The 17,359-nt window shown below is 47.9% G+C and overlaps 1 protein-coding gene across 1 annotated transcript in view; it reads left to right on the forward strand.

The window, feature by feature from the left end:
* Nucleotides 1-1,973: 1,973 nt before the first annotated feature.
* TLL2 (tolloid like 2) overlaps nucleotides 1,974-17,359 on the forward strand; it is a 96,353-nt gene continuing 80,967 nt past the window's right edge. Inside the window, exon 1 of the mRNA XM_070431862.1 lies at nucleotides 1,974-2,160. Coding sequence (XP_070287963.1) covers nucleotides 1,974-2,160 — 187 coding nt within the window. The remainder of the gene's footprint in view (nucleotides 2,161-17,359) is intronic.

Genomic DNA, 17,359 nt, shown 5'->3' on the forward strand with positions numbered 1-17,359 from the left:
CAGGGCTTCTGACATAACCCTGCAGCTTGGTCATCCAGCAGCACCACTGTCTTCAAAGTTTTTGGACAAAGTGCTGGTGCGAAGACCTGGCAACTACTTACCAGGTGGGGATTAGAGGCAATAAAAGCTTGCAACCTCAGTGCTTGCACAAGAGGTCTCCTGGACTGTCTATTTTCCAGAGGATTCCCTGCTAATGAAGCCAGTTGGCTGTTTGCCTAGTGCCATCTGGAGACCGGAAGTGTCACAAGTTTGTTCGGCCTTTTAGATGTTGACTGTGGACTTGCCTACTGACAGGTGGTGACCTTCACTGGGTTGAAGGTAGAAAACTATGGCGTTGTGTTTGACTCCTTCCAGCCTTGTTCAACCCCCTCCCACACCTATCGCCTGTTTAATGGCCACTTGGTCTTTCCTGCCATTTGGTGGCATCCGTTCCGCCCACATTCCTTCCACCTGTCAGTTCCTAGCCAGATCCTGCCCAATCTAGCTCCATCCCGTATGTGCATATTTGATGAAAACTGATAGGATGACGCAGAGTCACTTGTATTTTTTCCTAAGGGCCAGGACAAAATATCCCATAGCACCCTCCCAGTGGTTAGCTTAACCCTTCACTGGTTTGAAGGACTTGTTATCCTAGTTATTAGAGGAGAAGGCAGATGATCATAATACAGGAAACTTGGGAGTCCTGTGTAAAGCCAAGCTTTGGGCTCCCTGTCGACTATTTTGTCATCAGAGGCTGCGAAGCCATGTGAAAACCCAAAAGGGAAATTCAGTCTATTTTTTCTGCTTACAGTTTAAATGAAAAAAGATTGTTCTGGGCGTGATGCTGAAAATCTGTACACATTTGGTGTGTTTTACTTCTTGATTAGGGCAGTTTTGCTTGCATAAAAGGTCTTTGAAAAGCCTCATGGTAATAATACTTTTTATGTCTATAAATCAAAATAGCTGTTCTGACAATTTTTACATTTAGGGGACAACATAGGAGTGGGTTTCAAATATCTCTTGATTATTCTAAATTATTTGGGCATATGTTTTTAATTGACAAAAAAATAAAATAACCAGACTTTAGAAATTGGTCATTTTTATTCCATCCAGTTAATGCTGAATGGCTTATTTTATAAAGCATGTCTGTAATTTAACACAAATAGCACCGTACAGCTGTTCATTTGTCAATCTTTTTGTCTGTATGAAGCACTTTAGACTGTTTTAATAAAGGATAGGGTCACTTAGAGGGGAAACCGGTCATTTAAAATTATTCTTCCCAAGGCACTAGGTTAGGTGGGTGCTGCAAAAAGCACCCCTTCATGGTGAGATGGAAATCCTCTATTTTTTTCTGCACTGAAAGCGACTAGACCCAGTCACTAGAGAGAAGACTGACTTCATCCCTGCAGCGGAACGACGGTCTGAGAGCAGTTGGTAGGGAAGCGGACAGCTCTGGCCACTGCTGCATGCCTTTGCCCACGTGTGCACTGGGGAGTTGTAAAGTGAGTTATGCGAATCAAACAAGGCGGAAAGTCCAGCCTTGATCTTCAGGAGCAGCGTTCTCCGGTGGGAGCACCGGGGACCAGGGTCCTTGCCTTCAGCATCTTCCTCCGAAGTTGCGGAGGTGCCGGGAAGAGGAGGGGCTTCGCCTCGGGCGTCCGAGTGATTGGCTGCCCGGGGCCCCTGGCGAGGGCTGTGTGGTCCAGCCCGGGCGGAGAGGGGCGGAGCGGCCACTGTTCCAACCACAGCCACCACCGCCACAGTCGCCAGCCGCCGCAGCCTCGGCCGCTGGGCAAGTCTCTCCGAGCGGCGGCTTCTTGGATCCCCGACGAGGACTGGGGCGCCACGTTCTGTTCACTCCGCGCCGAGCCATGCTGGGCACGCGCGCGTAACCACCGAGCCAGGCAGCCCCGACCCGACCCGGTACCGTTCCTCGCCTCAGCCCAGCTCTCCGCGCACGCGACTCCCTCGGTCTCTGCCGGTCCCTCGTGACCATGCCCCGGGCGGCTGCTCTCGGGGCCCTTGGGCCACTGCTGCTGCTGCTGCTGCTGCCGCTGCCGCTGCCCCGCGACGCCGAGGGCCTTGGGGGGCGCTCGGACGCAGCCTCGGACTACTCCGCGCTGGAGGGCGAGGAGGGCGCGGAGCAGCAGCTGGAACATTACCACGACCCGTGCAAAGCCGGTAGGTGCCGCAGGCAGCGGGCAAGTCCAGCAGAAGTTTGCCTTTGAAATGCAAATGAGGCGGTGGGCAAGCCTGCACTGCCGTCTGTGGGGCGGGTCTGCCCTCCCCTCCCCTCCCCGAGGTCCCCCGGGCTCCCCTGGAAAACAATGCCCCAGAGGAATGGCTGCAGTGCCACTCGGACCGGGACGTCCGGGCCCCTGGTTTGCGGTGCGCTCGGCGTGGCGGCCGCGGGAGCGTTTCCGAAGCGAATCCGGGGAATGAGGGCGGGTGCCTGAGGCCGACTGGGCGCGGGGCTGGGGCGGGCGCCCGGGCTGCCTGACAGCCAGGTGGTCAGCACGGGCCACCGCCGGACGCGCGGGGCTGGAGCGGAGCTGGAGCGGAGCGGCGGGGCTGGGTGCGGCGTTCCCGGCCTCAGGTGCAGCCGCTGGCTCCGATTTCACCGCATTTGTAAGTTGCGCGTAAAGTTTTCCTACATCTTGCGGTTAGTCCTGGGAAGAGAATGTTTAGACACCGAAAAGCTTCTTCGCAGGCAGAGGACCGGGGTGCCTCACTCCAGTTGCCGCACACTCCCCTGTGGCCCCGCCTGGGGGTCGCCCCGCGCGCGGGAAGAGATGGAAGCCGGCAGGTGCCGTAATCCCGGCAGGAAGCGGCGCCCCGGGGCGCACGGATCCTGCTGGCGCAGACCGCGGCGGGGGCCAGGCAGCTCCCGCTTCCCACGAGCCACCCACCCGCTCGTGTGTCCTGCGGGGCGCGGCTTTCAAGCTAGACTAGTTGCAAGGACAGTCCCAGAAGCGCCCAAGTACATTTTCCAAAGAACCTATGGATCCGAGGCAATTCCCAGCTGGGACAGGGGGGTATTCACGTTCCCGGCAGAGGATGGTCTCAGAGGCCCAGAATAGGGGTGTTTTCCTCTAGCCATGGCCTGGCCTTTTCACGTGGCGGCCTGCAGAAATGACTCAATACTATTGACTAGAGGAAAGATGCTATCTTCACCCGCAGAAGAGCAGGTGCCATGGGCCAGTGGCCCAATTCTTCACTCCCTGAAGACGTCGAGTAAACTCAGTTCTCTTATCTCTAAACTGGGGGCAGTAGCCCTGCCGGTGTGGCTCAGTGGTTGAACATCTATCCATGAGCCAAGAAGTCATAGGGTCTATTCCTGGTCAGGGTGCACGCTCGGGTTGTGGACTCGATCCCCAGTAGGGGCGTGCAGGAGGCAGCCAATGAATCTCTCATTGCTGTTTCTCTCTATCCCTCTCCCTTCCTCTCTCTCTCTAGAAAAAAAAATAAATAAACTGGGAACAGTAATTATAGGAGGACTCAGATGATTTATGGGGAAATTCTCTGCAAGTGGAATAATGATGTTGGCCCTGTAATTATTTGTATTGCTACTACAGTGGTTGTAGTCTGAGCTGGTGTAGGGCAGGTCAGAATTAGGTGAAATCTGGAAAAGATCAGGTTACTAGGAGGCTGGAGGACCTAGGGGGTTGTGAGAACTGAGAATCTTTTGAAAGTTGAAGATCAAACCAGGCTTAAGGGGCTTGCTCTTATCGTGTAGGAAGATTCCTCCAGAATACCCACCTATTGCTGTACCTTGCAGGGCTTCTGGGTGGAAAGGTGGGCAGAAGAGTTGGTTCCAGGGTAATTTGAGAGACTATCAACCCTTAGCATGGCCCTGGCTGAGGTATCTCAGTTCATCACAGGTCTCGGGAGCACTGTAGGAATGGTGGTCTTGACTTGAGAAGAGGGAAACTGAGGCTGCAACGATGGGATTGGGGATAAAGAGGGTGGATCAACTTTCACCTGCACCGGTCAGATCCTTGACTTGAATGAGTGTGAGCTGGCGGCTGTAGGAGGCAGCGTGGGCAGCTGGGGTCTGGGCTGGGGAAGTGATCAACTTGTTGAGGAATGTATTGAGCACCTCTGTGATGCGGGGTGCTGCAAATCCAGGTGATAGAGGCATAGGTCTGTCTGTGAGAGCGCCCAGCTCCTGGTCTCCGCCTTGAGGAATAACCCTGAGGTAGGTTTGCCTGTTGGGCCTCATTTTTTTCTCCAGGAATTTCGGAGGAAATGCTGGATAACCCGGATGTGTTTGCTTCACAGACAGATGGGATGGATGGGCAAGGCTGGAAAGTAGAGGATGGGTGGTTTTGTCAACTCCAGGCATCCTCCATAGCCATCTTTGATCCTCCCAAATGGTTGGCCTCTCCCTGGGCTATGCTGATGCTAAGAGTGGCCAGAAGAGGGCGATGGCGAGGGAGATCTGGGGAAAAGGCCACATCTCACTCTGCCTCTGGTTCTAGACATTCCCTGCTCTGGGGAACAGGCTTCTGGAAGACAACAGGCAGTTCACCAGAGCACATCATGAGAACACAGAGCGGGTGTTCACACGTACTTCTTGAATTCTTGTTGAAATACTATAGAGGAATTTGAATTTTTGTAATAAATGAACAATTCATTTCGTGAAGTGTAGTTAGTTAGGGATTCTTGAATTCAGACCTGATAATTATTGGTAAACACGGTCTCAAAAATACGGGAAGGGTGAAGTTTATGGTATGTGAGTGATAACTCAATAAAGATTTTTTTTTAAAAAGTAAGTGAAGATGAGGATGGGCCAGGGCAGTGTTGGGGGGAGGAAACACACAGACGTCCCAACTCTGGCTAGACTCACATTGGAGCGGGTAGTATCTGGAGAGGGGGACCAGGAAAAGAAACACATTGGCCCCTTTTGGATTAGGGGCTGAGTAATAGCCAGAGCAACACCCCATTGACCTCTGACCCAGTCCTGGGGTAGATAAGCAGACTTGAAGGTTCCATTTGCATTTGGGGAACCTGAGCTTCTTGCCAAGATCTGCCTGACAGTGATGCTCCTTTGACTTCAGATGCCATAGCAGTAATCAGAGCTCAAGTTCTGCAGACAGAAAAGTCCTCAGTGGTATCAGCTAAGGTAGGTCCCCACTCTGACATCAGCAGAACCCATTTTTTCTTCTTTCTCCTGCCCAGTCCTGTGTGTTGAGAGAGTGTCCTTTAATCCTCTGTCCAGCACAGTGAGAGGAGATGAGAGGAGGGATGGGGCAGTAGCTGGACCACAGAGCCATCCACAGCAGCCCTGGATGTGCTGGCTCCGTGGATGTGCTCGGTCCTGCCCCAGGTGCTGGGGATCTAAGTGCCAACCAGACCTCAGCCCTGTCCCTGGGAGCTTCCAGCTCAGGGCGTGGCATTTTCAGCAAGAAAATGCTCCTGATGGCAGCTGAGTGTAGACAGGTCAGCAGGTTGTCTCATTCAGCACCTCCTGTGGTCAGTTCTGGGCCTTCCCCTGATCACTGCTTTCAGTCATTTTCATGGAACTCCCTGTCTTGGGCCATGGTTGTTGTTTGAGCACCTGGCTCCTCCTCACTCCATTTTTTTTGGACCCAAGCATTGGAGTCAGGCTGACTTAGGTTTCCTTCTCGGCTGTCACTTACCTGCTGCTAGACCTTGAACAATCCTTCATTCTTAAAGCCTCAGTTTCCTGTAACGTCGTTAATAGAAACTCCTATTTCGCAGGCTTGTTGTTCTATGAAAGGCACTTGATACGGAGCTAAACACTCAATAAATACATAAAAAGTGTGCAGGTTAAATTGAATCCTGTGCACAGTACCACTTTCTATTCCTGTGAGAGAGCCCAGGGGCTAAATGGGCAAACTCTGGAGGCAAACTGCCCAGGTTCACATCCTGGCTGTGCCACTTGATGGCTGTGGGATCTGCTTAAGCTTTCTGGATCTCAGTTTCCTTTTTGTAAAATGTGTCTACTCATATCTACCACAGGGGGCTGTTATGAAGATTAAATGAGTGAATATAGACAAAACACTTAAATAGTGCCTGGAACATGGTAAAAAAAAGTCAGTAAATAATATCATTATTATTATTATCATCCCATACAAATCCAACAAAGTTTCGAAGTGGCAGGAAACCAAGTATCTGAACAACTGAAGGCCTATAATGCCAGCGCAGATAGCTCCTCTATATCCAGAGTCTTCGGTCTAAAACCCAAGCTCTCTGCATCTGCCATGACTCTCATTGTCTTTCTTGAGGTTAGGCTGGGGTGGCAGGTTTCATGTCTTGCAAGCCAACCAGGTATCCGGACCCCACCTGAGAAGCCAGCCCCTGACTACCGCAGATCCTCAAATAAAGTCGTTTCATTTAACGTCATTTTGTTATAAAATGTTCATGAGATGCTGTAGGAACTATCGAGGATATTAAGTGAGGACTTATTGTATTTGTTTTTCATTTTTTAAATTAAGTAATTATTTTTTTTGAGGACTTACTGTATTTGGAGATGTGTGAATGGTGTTGGGCGGGAGCCTTCATTCAGCCAGTGGCTCCTCCCAGCTGCTCCCCTTTCCTATGGCCTCCAGATTCCAAACAGCTAAGGTATGACCAGGATTGGGGCCCACTTCACATTTGATGGAGGACCCATTCGTTTGCGTCAGAGACCTAGCCAAGCAATCTGAATAGACGCTATAACTTCATTGGACCCCAAACCTTTCCCTCTCAACCCTCAACATATTTTCCAAGAGGAAGAACAAGATATGAATCCTCACGTATCTTTACCTTTTTGCCTGGTTACAGCTTTGCCTTCGAGCTTTGGGTGACACCTGATGGTTTACAAAGCCCTTGTCCTTCTGTTCCCTCCTTTGGTCTCTCAGCCAGGAGATCGTCTGGGCTCCTGTGATTCTGTGGGCATTGCAGGACTGTGGTCTGTGTGCTTGCAGAGGGGAGTGGCTGGACTGGGACCCGTACAGGGCATTGAACTTGTACGTGGTAGAACAAACCCCTCCAATCTCTGTTCTCCCCTCTAAGCACGTGGCCTCTCCAACCCTGGAACCACTCCCCTTCTCCTGGCTCCTTCCGCACACAGCACATGCATCTGCATGCCGCCCAGGTGAAGGGCATGTTTGTGTACTTCTTCCCCAGAGTGCCATCACCCAACCTTCTCCCTCCCTTTGTCTTTATCCTTGGCTAGGACTCCAACAGCAACAGGGCAGTTCTGGCCTTCACAGTACTCTTAGTCCCATTGCATAGGGAAGAATGAATGAGTAATTCAAGGTGTCATAATGCACCTGTACCCCTCTCTGTTTCTCCATCCCTTTTTCAGAAGGCCTGGCTGGGGCAGTGCATGGATGTCAGGTCTGTTGAGGATGGTGGCTCCAGCCATCTCCCAGAGGAAGAGGACTTATATGGCCAGTGTTTCCCAAGGGGTCTCTGTGGGTGGCAGCCTGGGAGATAGAAGCAATAAAACATCCTGCTTAAGAGACTGTTTTGGGCATCAGGCAGCCTCTGGCGTGAAGCCTGTCTATCCTCACTGCTGGTGTGGTTTTGACTAAGTTTCTTAACCTCTTTGCCTCAGTTTCCTCATCTGGAATATGGGAACGATAGTAACACCCATCTAATAGATTTGTTTGAGGGTGAATTGGGGCAGTGAACATGAAGTGTTTAGCAAGTAGGCATTAATTCTTACTTCTTCTCCTTGCCAGTATTATTATTAGTCCTATAATTGCTCCCCGTTTAAGAATTTCCCTATATGTGACAATCTCTCAGGGGCCTGTGTGGGCTTATCTCTCCCTTTCAGGGCTGCAGAGAGTTCCCTTGGGATCCATAGCTTGTGGCAAGTGATAATTTATTGCTCCACCGCTTATTCGCTCTCATCCATGAAGCAGGGAGAGGACGACAGATAAACCAAATGCATATAAGCAGGTTTCTCATGGTATCCTCTTAGCCCGCTCATAATACAGTTCTGCCTGGATGCAAACATAGCAACAGGAACGGAGCTTTCCTGCTGATTGGTTACAGACCTGGCTGTGATCACGCCATCCTCTAACTACTTCTGTCAATTACTAATAAATATTCTCAAGCTCGCCTGCACGAGCACTTGAGTGTTGATGCTCACCCCCGAGTCTCTGCCTGCTCCACCAGCTGGGCCACTTATCTCCCAGCTCATCCTGCAATCTGCACCGAGCTTCCTCCCCTTCCTCCCACCTGGGTTACTGGCCTTGAGTTGATGTGAGTCTTGCGGGAGCCAGTTTCCCACAGGAGCAGGCTGCCTTCCTCCTTAGCTCTTTTTCGTGTCCCTGGGTCAGTTCTTCTTCCCGATGACCTGGCACTTGTTTCCCTGCCCTTCTCCTGGGCTCAGAGTCTGCGGTGGCTCATTGAGGGCTGGGCTCCATGGTGAGGTAGCAGGTGGCACCAGAGACCACCTAGTGCTTAAAACAGAAACCCAAGCACCATCCTGGACACCTGTGTCTCCCTCCCCCTCTCATGCAGTCCAATCCAGGTCCTGCCTATTCTGCTTCCAAAATTGAGTTCATCCACTTCTCTCTGTCTTCACTGCCACTATTTTTTTTTTTTTTTTTTTTTTTTTTTTTTTTTTTTAGGCAGGCCCATTGTCTGTTTTTTTTTTTTTTTTTTTTTTTAAATATATTTTATTGATTTTTTACAGAGAAGAAGGGAGAGGGATAGAAAGCCAGAAACATCGATGAGAGAGATCGATCAGCTGCCTCTTGCACGCCCCCCAGTGGGGATGTGCCCGCAGCCAAGGTACATGCCCTTGACCGGAATCGAACCCGGGACCCTTGAGTCCACAGGCCGACGCTCAATCCACTGAGCCAAACCGGTTCGGCGTCACTGCCACTATTGATCTAAGTCCCTACCAGCTTTTTAAATATGTTTTTATTGATTTTTTAGAGAGAGAAGAAGGGAGAGATAGAAATATCCATCTGCTGCCTCCTGCATGCCCCCTACTGAGGATCGAGCCCACAATCCAGCATGTGTCCTGACTGGAAATCGAACCAGTGACCTCTTGGTTCATGGGTTGACGCTCAACCACTGACCCACACCAGCCGGGTCCCCATTAGCTCTTACTTGGGCTACTACAACAGTGCCTAACTCCTCTTGCCTCCTGCAGTCTGTTTTCTATGTTGCAGGCAGAGTGATCATTTTGAGACTAACTTCTGATCATGTTTGCAAAATCCAACCTGCTTAGGACCCATTAATGACTTCCCATTGCTCCTGTCCCTCCTATTCATCCAGCCTCCTCCCCTTAACTGCCACGCTCCATCTCCCACAGGTTCATCCCCCTGCCTGGAAAGGCCTCAAGACGCCCCCCTGGTCACCTCCAGCTCATCCTCCAGGACTCGGCTTTCATGTCCTTTTCCCCCTGAGGCCTGCCTGAGCCCTGATTTTAATCATGTCCCTTCTCTTAAATCTCTCATCATGTCTGTCTCTCTGACTGGCATTTTTTACAGTCCATACCTGGGTTCAGTCTCTGGTGTGATTCCTTGCTCAATGTCTGTCACCACATTAGATAACGAGCTCCAAGGGGAAGAAACTAGACTCATTTGGTTTCCCAGTCACCAGCACAGTACCTGGCACATGGTGGGTGCTCACCTACTATTTGTCAAGTGAAAAAATGAGATCACATAGGGATTCAGAAAAGGTAGCAATCACTGTGAGGCAATCAAGGAAGGCTTCCTGGTGAGGAGGCTGGTAAACCCTGAGCTTGTCCTGGAAGAATGGATGGGATGTGGAGAAGGTGGGATGCAGGGGAAGGCATTTCAGGTAGAAGAAACAGTGTGAGTCAAAGTGAGGCAGCAGGACTAGTTGTGATGTGTCTGGAGCTGAGGTTTACCGTGGTTTACTCTGCAGAGTAGTATTGACATGATTGAAAGAGGCTTGGGCCCGGCCGTCATGACTCAGTGGTTGAGCATTGACCTATGAACCAGGAGGTCATGGTTTGATTCCCCATCAGGGCACATGCCTGGGTTGGGGGCTCAATCCCTAGTGTGGGGCATGCTGGAGGCAGCCGATCAATGATTCTCTCTCCCTCTCCCTTCCTCTCGGAAATCAATAAAAATATATTTAAAAAAAAAAGAATAAAAAGAAAGAGGCTTGGCACAGGCCAGTGTAGCTCAGTGCTTGAGCGTCAACCCATGAACTAGGAGGTCACCTTTCAATTCCCAGTCAGGCCACATGTCTGGGTTGTAGGCTGGATCCCCAGGAGCGGGCATGCAAGAGGCAGCCAATCAAGATTCTCTCTCATCATTAATCTCTCTCTCTCTTCCCCCCTTCCTCTCTCTGAAATCAATAAAACATTTTTTTAAAAGAGGCTTGATATACTGCATATTTGAACCATCCCTTAAGAAATATTGATGGTTTTTGAGCAGAGGACTGTCATATGAAGACCTATGATGCTTAGGATTTGTAGAGGCAGGAAGTAGGAAGACCACCAGGAGTTCTAGGCCTGGGAACATGAGGACCAGACTTGGGCTATGGCCTTGAGAATAGAAGGGAAGGGATGATGGGAGAGAGATCCTGGGCTGAGCTGTGTCGCAAAGTCATCTTTGAAACATGAATGAGTTAGTTCATTAAGACATACTCAGGAAGCATTGGGGTGCCCTTGAGATGGGCAGAAAAGGGAGATTATTTTTTTAACATAAATTTTTTTTTCAACTACACAGCTAAGACACACCCAGTGGAGAACAGTTAGAAAATATACTGGTAGAGGGCAAGAGTAAAAACTTCTAGTAATTCCATTGCCTGGAATAATTGTTAACATTTTGTTATGCATGTTTCTATTTTTAAAAATGCCGTATATACCACTTTGAACCTGCTTGTATTCCTTTCTCTTAGTACTATGAACCTCTTTCTATGACAATAAAGATGCTTATGTAATAAATGTACATATATAACATCAATATTAGTAAAATGGTTTTGTACACCATTCTATAGAGGCACCACAATTTATTTAATCAATCCCCTATTGTTGGACACCTACCCCCCCCCCCCATCTTATTCTTTTGCTTTTATAAACAATGATGCTGAAGTCATTTTTATTGCCAGATTTTTATGTATTTTAAATTATTTATTTAGAAAATTTTTCTACCGTTGACCTATGAACTAGGAGGTCACCTACACACAGAATTGCTGGGTCAAAAGTATAGATGCTTTTAGGACTTTTGATTCTTCTTTTTAAAGTTCCCTTTAAATATTTTTTATTCTTTTGCACTCCCATTAAGGTTGACATTTTGTATTCTAGTTTTAAAAGTCTTTGCTGGTTGGAGACAGACTCATAGATAGAGAGGAGGAAGACAGCTCTGGTGGTGGGAGGGGTGTTGGGGAGATGGAGGGACTGAGCAAAAAAGAGAGAGAGGGAGGGAGAGAGAGTGAGAGAACTCATGGACATGAACAACAGTGTGGTGATTGTGGGGCCTGGGAGGCGGGGTGGAGGTGGAAGAGGGTAGAGAAGGAATAAATGGTGATAGGAAAAATAAAATCAAATTTTTAAAAAGCAAGAAAGTCTTAGTTGGTTTAAGAAGAGAGAAATATTTTGCTATTTCTTTAATTCACATTTATATTGTAATTGTATGCCTTTTTCAAATGATTTTAAACTTTAAAAAATACGTTTTGACCATTTGCATTTCTTTTGATATGTTCATTTCCTGTTATGTGCTGTCCTCCTGCCCTTTCTATTCATGCTCTTTTGTTTTCTAATTAGATGTTCATTTGTTAAAATTTCTATAGGGAACTCTCAAATATTAAGGACTTCAACTTTTTACCTGTCATGTGTGTCATTTTGTCACAAATGCATTTTGGAGAGATTTTGAAAAAGGAGAAAGCTTCGTTAGTACCATACTATTCACTTTTCCAAGGAGACCATTGCATAGCTGTGCCAGTTAAGCTGAGGTTAAATTGCTAGTAACGGACCCAAGCTAATGGACTGTGCCCTTTAGAGTCCAGTTGGGAGACTGAAACCACACCAGTAATTTAAAATTTTAATATACAGGGTTATTAACTAGCAAAAAGGGATTGATTACTAAAGGAGGTAGGCGAACTCTAAAGACAACAGAAATAGCAGCTGTAGGGAGCAACTACTAGGGAAGGGATAAACGTGGGAGAGCCACCTTCCCCACCCCTCGCCCCCAAAGTGGGCTGAAATTCTAACTTCACAGGAGAAGGTATGGCTGTGACCCACTGGAGGTTGGAGAAGTTCGCAGAGATGCTGCAGGAAAAGGCTGATGAGCCAGGAAATGCCCATTGGACTATTGGCAAAACTTTGAAGGGTGGGCGCCAGGGAGTTTCCTGAACACTGCTGGCAGCCACTCCATAGGATAAGAAAGATGAGACCAGCAGAACCAATAAGAGAAGCCCCTTCCTCTTACAGTACCCTCTCTCTAGTGCCCTCTACTGACAGAGCAAAGGAGAAATGTTTCTAGGGTCCAGCTCCAGCATTGCAAAGCATGGCTAAGAAGAGTAGATTCAGAGCTGAGAGGCAATAGCTGGAACATTGGCTTAGAAAAGCTAGGAATTTCTTCCTCACATTGGTCTGGAGGTCTGCAGTGGAGGCCCAATAAGGTAGTTCTGCTCCAGAAGATCCAATCTCCTTCAGGGACCCAAGGTTGAGACCTTCATGGTCCAAGATGGTAATCAGAGCTTAAACCATCACAAACACCGTCTTTGCATGGAAGGCATGGAAAAGAAAAGGGGGCAAAGAGTATGTGAGAAGTTGTTTCCCAGGAAATGCCATTTGTCACTTCAGCTTTCATCTTATTGGCCAGGACTCAGTCACATGGCACAGATAGCTATGTGGAATTCTGGGAAATCTTTCTTCTGGAAGGCCTGGAACTGGAAATCAGAGGTCCTGTTATTTTGGAAGAAGGGCAGAAAGGTATTGGTGGGCAGTATGCAATCTCTACCACAGTGGACTAAACTTGCTGTATCTTTGCGAAGAAAATTTAGCGTAATGGTGATAGGCCCATTATCATTAACTGAATGTTAACAAGATACCCAAAGTAAGATCTTAGAGTAAAATCTTGTAGAATGTTAGAGCTGGAAGAAACCATTGGGAGTAAGTTTTTTATGTTTCCTGTGAGAACCCTGAGGGCCTAGGAGGGGCAGTTTCTTATCCAAGGTCATGTGGATAGCAGCTGGTCTGGCTGGAGGTAGATCCCAGGTTCCCTTTGCTCTCCACCTGCTGTGTCTTTCCACTTTCTGCACGGCTTAGGGTCTCCAGTGGGCCTTCGTCTTCAGAATGAGTCACACAGAATTGCACTGCTAACTGACGGCCCAATGGGAGGTCATTCCACAGTGGAGATCTTAGGGCTTATGAGCTGTGCCTGGGCCTGGAATCAGGCATATATAAGGTGCAAAATTAGAGCCCAAGAAGCTTCTGGCCTTTAGGACCCAAACTGTACCCTTCTCCCCATTACTGAGCCAAGGCCATGTGAGCTCAGGCCGCGGGAATGCAGCAGGTGTGAGAGAGCAATGAGTCATATTCTGCTGGAATTAAGCAGTGAAAAGTGTCATCTTAGGCCAAAGTAGCCATTCGCTTTACCCGTCTGAATCCCATCTTTCTATTTAGCTATGAAAATAATGGAAGAATTTTCTTAGAATGGCTGTTGGAGCCAGGGTCCCAGCAGGAAACAGACTTTACTCCAGATGTTTCAGATGAAGAAGCCTTAAGGAACGGAATACTCATAGAGGCAGGGTTACGGGAACAGACTGGACCAGCGAGCTACCCCTGTGGCTGAAGGGACAGGGGAGGGAGCAGTGTCACAGAAGCTGGAACCTTTCCGGAGTGCAGTGCTGGAGACACAGCACCAGAGCAGGGAAGAACTGCCTGCCTCGCTTTCTCCTCTTCCCTCTGGCCTGCCAGTCTCCTCCAGAGACTGCAAGCAGAAGCCAGAGGGAAGTAGAGGATGCAGTCGCAGGCTCAGCCTTCCTGGGCAGAGTGGAACAGAGAGGGTGGAGAGTAAGTATAAAAAGAATAACTTTAATCATAGCATAGACCTTGCCACACATATTCATTTACATGGATGAAAAATTTTTAGTATCTTTACAACATACATTAGTAAATGGCCAATCTGTGGGACCTGTGATGTCACTCCTCTGTGCCAGTAGCAGACATGGCTATTGATCATGGCTTTCTTTCTTATGGGTCCAAGAAGTGCTCACAGAAACATCACCACGTGAGTGGGGTTGGCACATGAGATGAAACCTATTTGGAGCTATAAAACTTAAATATCCTTGCAAGTATGGCCTATTGCTCATGCCAATCTGGTGGGTAACCTTTTTTTTTTTTTTCTGTGAAATTAGCTGAGTAGGTGTTTCTTAAGCCAAGGAAATCCTGTTTGGAAGCCAAGCTGTGACATGCTCTGAAATGTTTTGATGCAACAACATTGTGATACAGATGAAGAGTCAAGTCGGGAGGCCATATCTGCCTTGAGCAAGGTGGCCACCAGACAGACCTTCTTGGGTCACCTGTAAAATAGAATGATGGCAGCCAAGGTGGAAGTCAGGGCTGGGGGTTCTCTTGAGGTGGAATCGGTTTTCAGAGCTGAGTTGCAATGTCATACCCATCTGTGTGTGGCGCTCTCCTAGGTCCTGATTGAGCTATAGTTTTTCAGGTCCTCTATGTTGCTAGTGTGGACTCTTGGACCCAAGTTCAGACGGTAGGTGGTTTTGAGTACAAAATCCTTAGCTGGAACAAATGGGCAATGTGTTATGGGTGTTGCCAGCATGGTGTAGGGCATAGATGGCAGATAGTTCCCAACACATTTGCCATTCATATCAATTTGTGCTGGTGCTCAGTAGCACTGTGTTGAGATGGATTTGAAGGTTGTGTCCAGGTTCAGTGGAGAGAAGGGCCATGATCCATTAGAGATATCTGCCCTGGGGGATGGGGGTAAGGGGGGCACATGGTTGTTCATAATTACCATCCCTGCTGTACGGGAAGAACACATGTTTAGAGTAAGCAGACATGGGCTTCTTGGTGTATTATTTTGAACAAGTCTCTTAGCTTTCTTGGACCTGAATTTCCTCATATGAAAAATAAGAACATTGCTTAGATGACTTTTAAATTCTATCCATCTTAGAAATCTCATGATTCAAATTAGTGGTTTTTTTTTTAAGTCTTCAAGGTAAAACACGCAACAAATCTGTTTGATCCAATTAAAATATTTCCAGCTCCCCACTCCAATCTGCCCTATGCTTGAGTAACCACGCTATCTATCCCCTGAAGGCCATTTCCCCGCTGGAGCAGCTGGAGACCTTGGAGACAGAAGGCCTCCCATACTAAACAGATTCTACTCTTTAATCTCAACTGAAAGATCCAGGAGGCATGATTCACATCTCACCCATTTCCTCTCCTCTGTCCTCCGCCAGCCTGAACCTCTCCCCTCCTGCTCAGCAAATGCGCCTGAATGCAGAGTTCTGAAAATTTAGGTTCATGGTTTCAAAGTTCATGGTCCTGAGAATAAACAAAAAAACTATTGTGGTTGCATGGAGCTTGGACCCCATTAACACCAGCCCATGAATATTTATGGCGTGAAACTACAAAAGAACATAGAGGCCATATTGTATTTCCTAGAACTTTCTTTCCATGGGGTCCTTTCTCTGCGGGTCACTTTAATGTAAGCTTTGCTGATTTAGTTGCACACTTTAAGCCGATTAACTTTTTACTAAAAAAAAAACAATAACAAAAACCCTCCCTGTTTGTTTGTACATACACTCCCTTGACAAAGATTCACAGAAAACTGATTTAAACCTGTTAAATCCCTCTGCTGGAAACTTGAAGTGAACTAAATGTGTCTCTGGGTAGGATTTCCCTGTAACTCGCCCGGCCTCTGGCCCCTCCACCCTACCTCAGCCTGTTTCCTGAGAGGAATTCCAGTGGTTCAAATATTCCATATTTAGTTCCTCCAATAATCTCGGCTTATCTCTAGGTGACTATCTCCTGGAACATTAGCGAGGTCCTTCCTGAGTGGCTTGTTATTGGGGTGGACAAGCAGCAGGCCCTGGGTGGGTACTCTGCACGTCACTCATGGAAATTGTGGGGAAATCAAACGTTAGAGCTGCAGAGACCTCAGAGGCCATGGGCTCCACTGATCTCCAAACTGCAGTGTGGATGAGTTGCCTGGCCAGGGGGCGGGGCATGAATTGAACATGCCTATTTCTGGGCCCTGTCCCCAGAGATTCTGATTTCATAAATCTGAGTTGAGGCCTGGGGATCTTCATATCAGCAGCCTCCTTAGACACTCTAATTCAGTGGTTTGTGGACCATGCTTGAAAAACACTGCAGCTGTCTCATTGAACGCATGAAGAAAGGGCCACCAAAGGGAAAAGTCACAGACCCAGTGTCACACACGCCATTCAAGCTCCCTTTCCCCCAGGACAGGCGATGCCTGTGGTTCCATATTGCTTTAATTGGGCTGTTTGTGTTCCGGAAGCAGCTCTTCCATGCAACATTTGTGATCAGACCCATAAGCGCAAAGCTGATTGAAAAATAAAGCACCCGCAAGCCCAAGTTGTAAGTGTCGAAGTGAAAATCAGGAAATGGCCCAAATGGTGGAGGTGGGATGAGGTGAGATGAATACCTGCTGGAGGTCACTCCCATGGGATAAATCCAGGTCTCTGTTGGTTTTGGAGTGAGCCCTCTCCCTTCCTCTTTATAAAAAAAAAAATCAATAAAAAATATTTTTAGCCCAGCTGCGTGGCTCAGTGGGTGAGCATCAATCTATGAACCAGGAGGTCACGGTTCGATTCCAGTCAGGGCACATGCCTGGGTTGCAGGCTCGATCCCCAGTAGGGGGCGTGCAGGAGGCAGCCGATCAATGATTCTCTCATCATTGATGTTTTTCTCTCTCTCTCCCTCTCCTTTCCTCTCTGAAATTAATAAAAATTTAAATGTTTTAAAAAATATATTTTTGAGAGATATAATGCAAAATAAAACAACCCCCCACAAACAAAAATCCCATATCTTTCTTGTAGTATCATGTCAAACACAGCTAATGGCAACCAAAGCATGAAATTAACATTCTGACTTCCAGTGTCTTCACTTAAAGCCATAGGCTCATTTAGCTCACCATCTGCCTTCCAAGCTAATGCAGGCAATAGTATTGCCAACTACTTCATCACTGCATAATATAGGTCACTTCTTTTCAGCCTGTAGTAACAGTTTCCTTGACACCCCCTGGATTGCCCAAAGATGATGCATTTTTGCTACGGTGGTATGCCACTTTTGATAGCAATTTCTATATTAGTCAGGATGAAGAGGTTATGCTCCAATAACAAATAGCCTCAATTCTCAGATGCTTATAATAAACTAGAGGCCCGGTGCACAAAAATTTGTGCACTTGGGGGGGAGGGGGGGCCCTCAGCCCAGCCTGTG

The sequence above is a fragment of the Myotis yumanensis genome, unplaced genomic scaffold, assembly GCF_028538775.1.
Source record: "Myotis yumanensis isolate MYYU_CA2020_CCGP unplaced genomic scaffold, mMyoYum1.0.hap1 SCAF_13, whole genome shotgun sequence".
In the NCBI taxonomy this organism is placed as follows: domain Eukaryota; kingdom Metazoa; phylum Chordata; class Mammalia; order Chiroptera; family Vespertilionidae; genus Myotis; species Myotis yumanensis.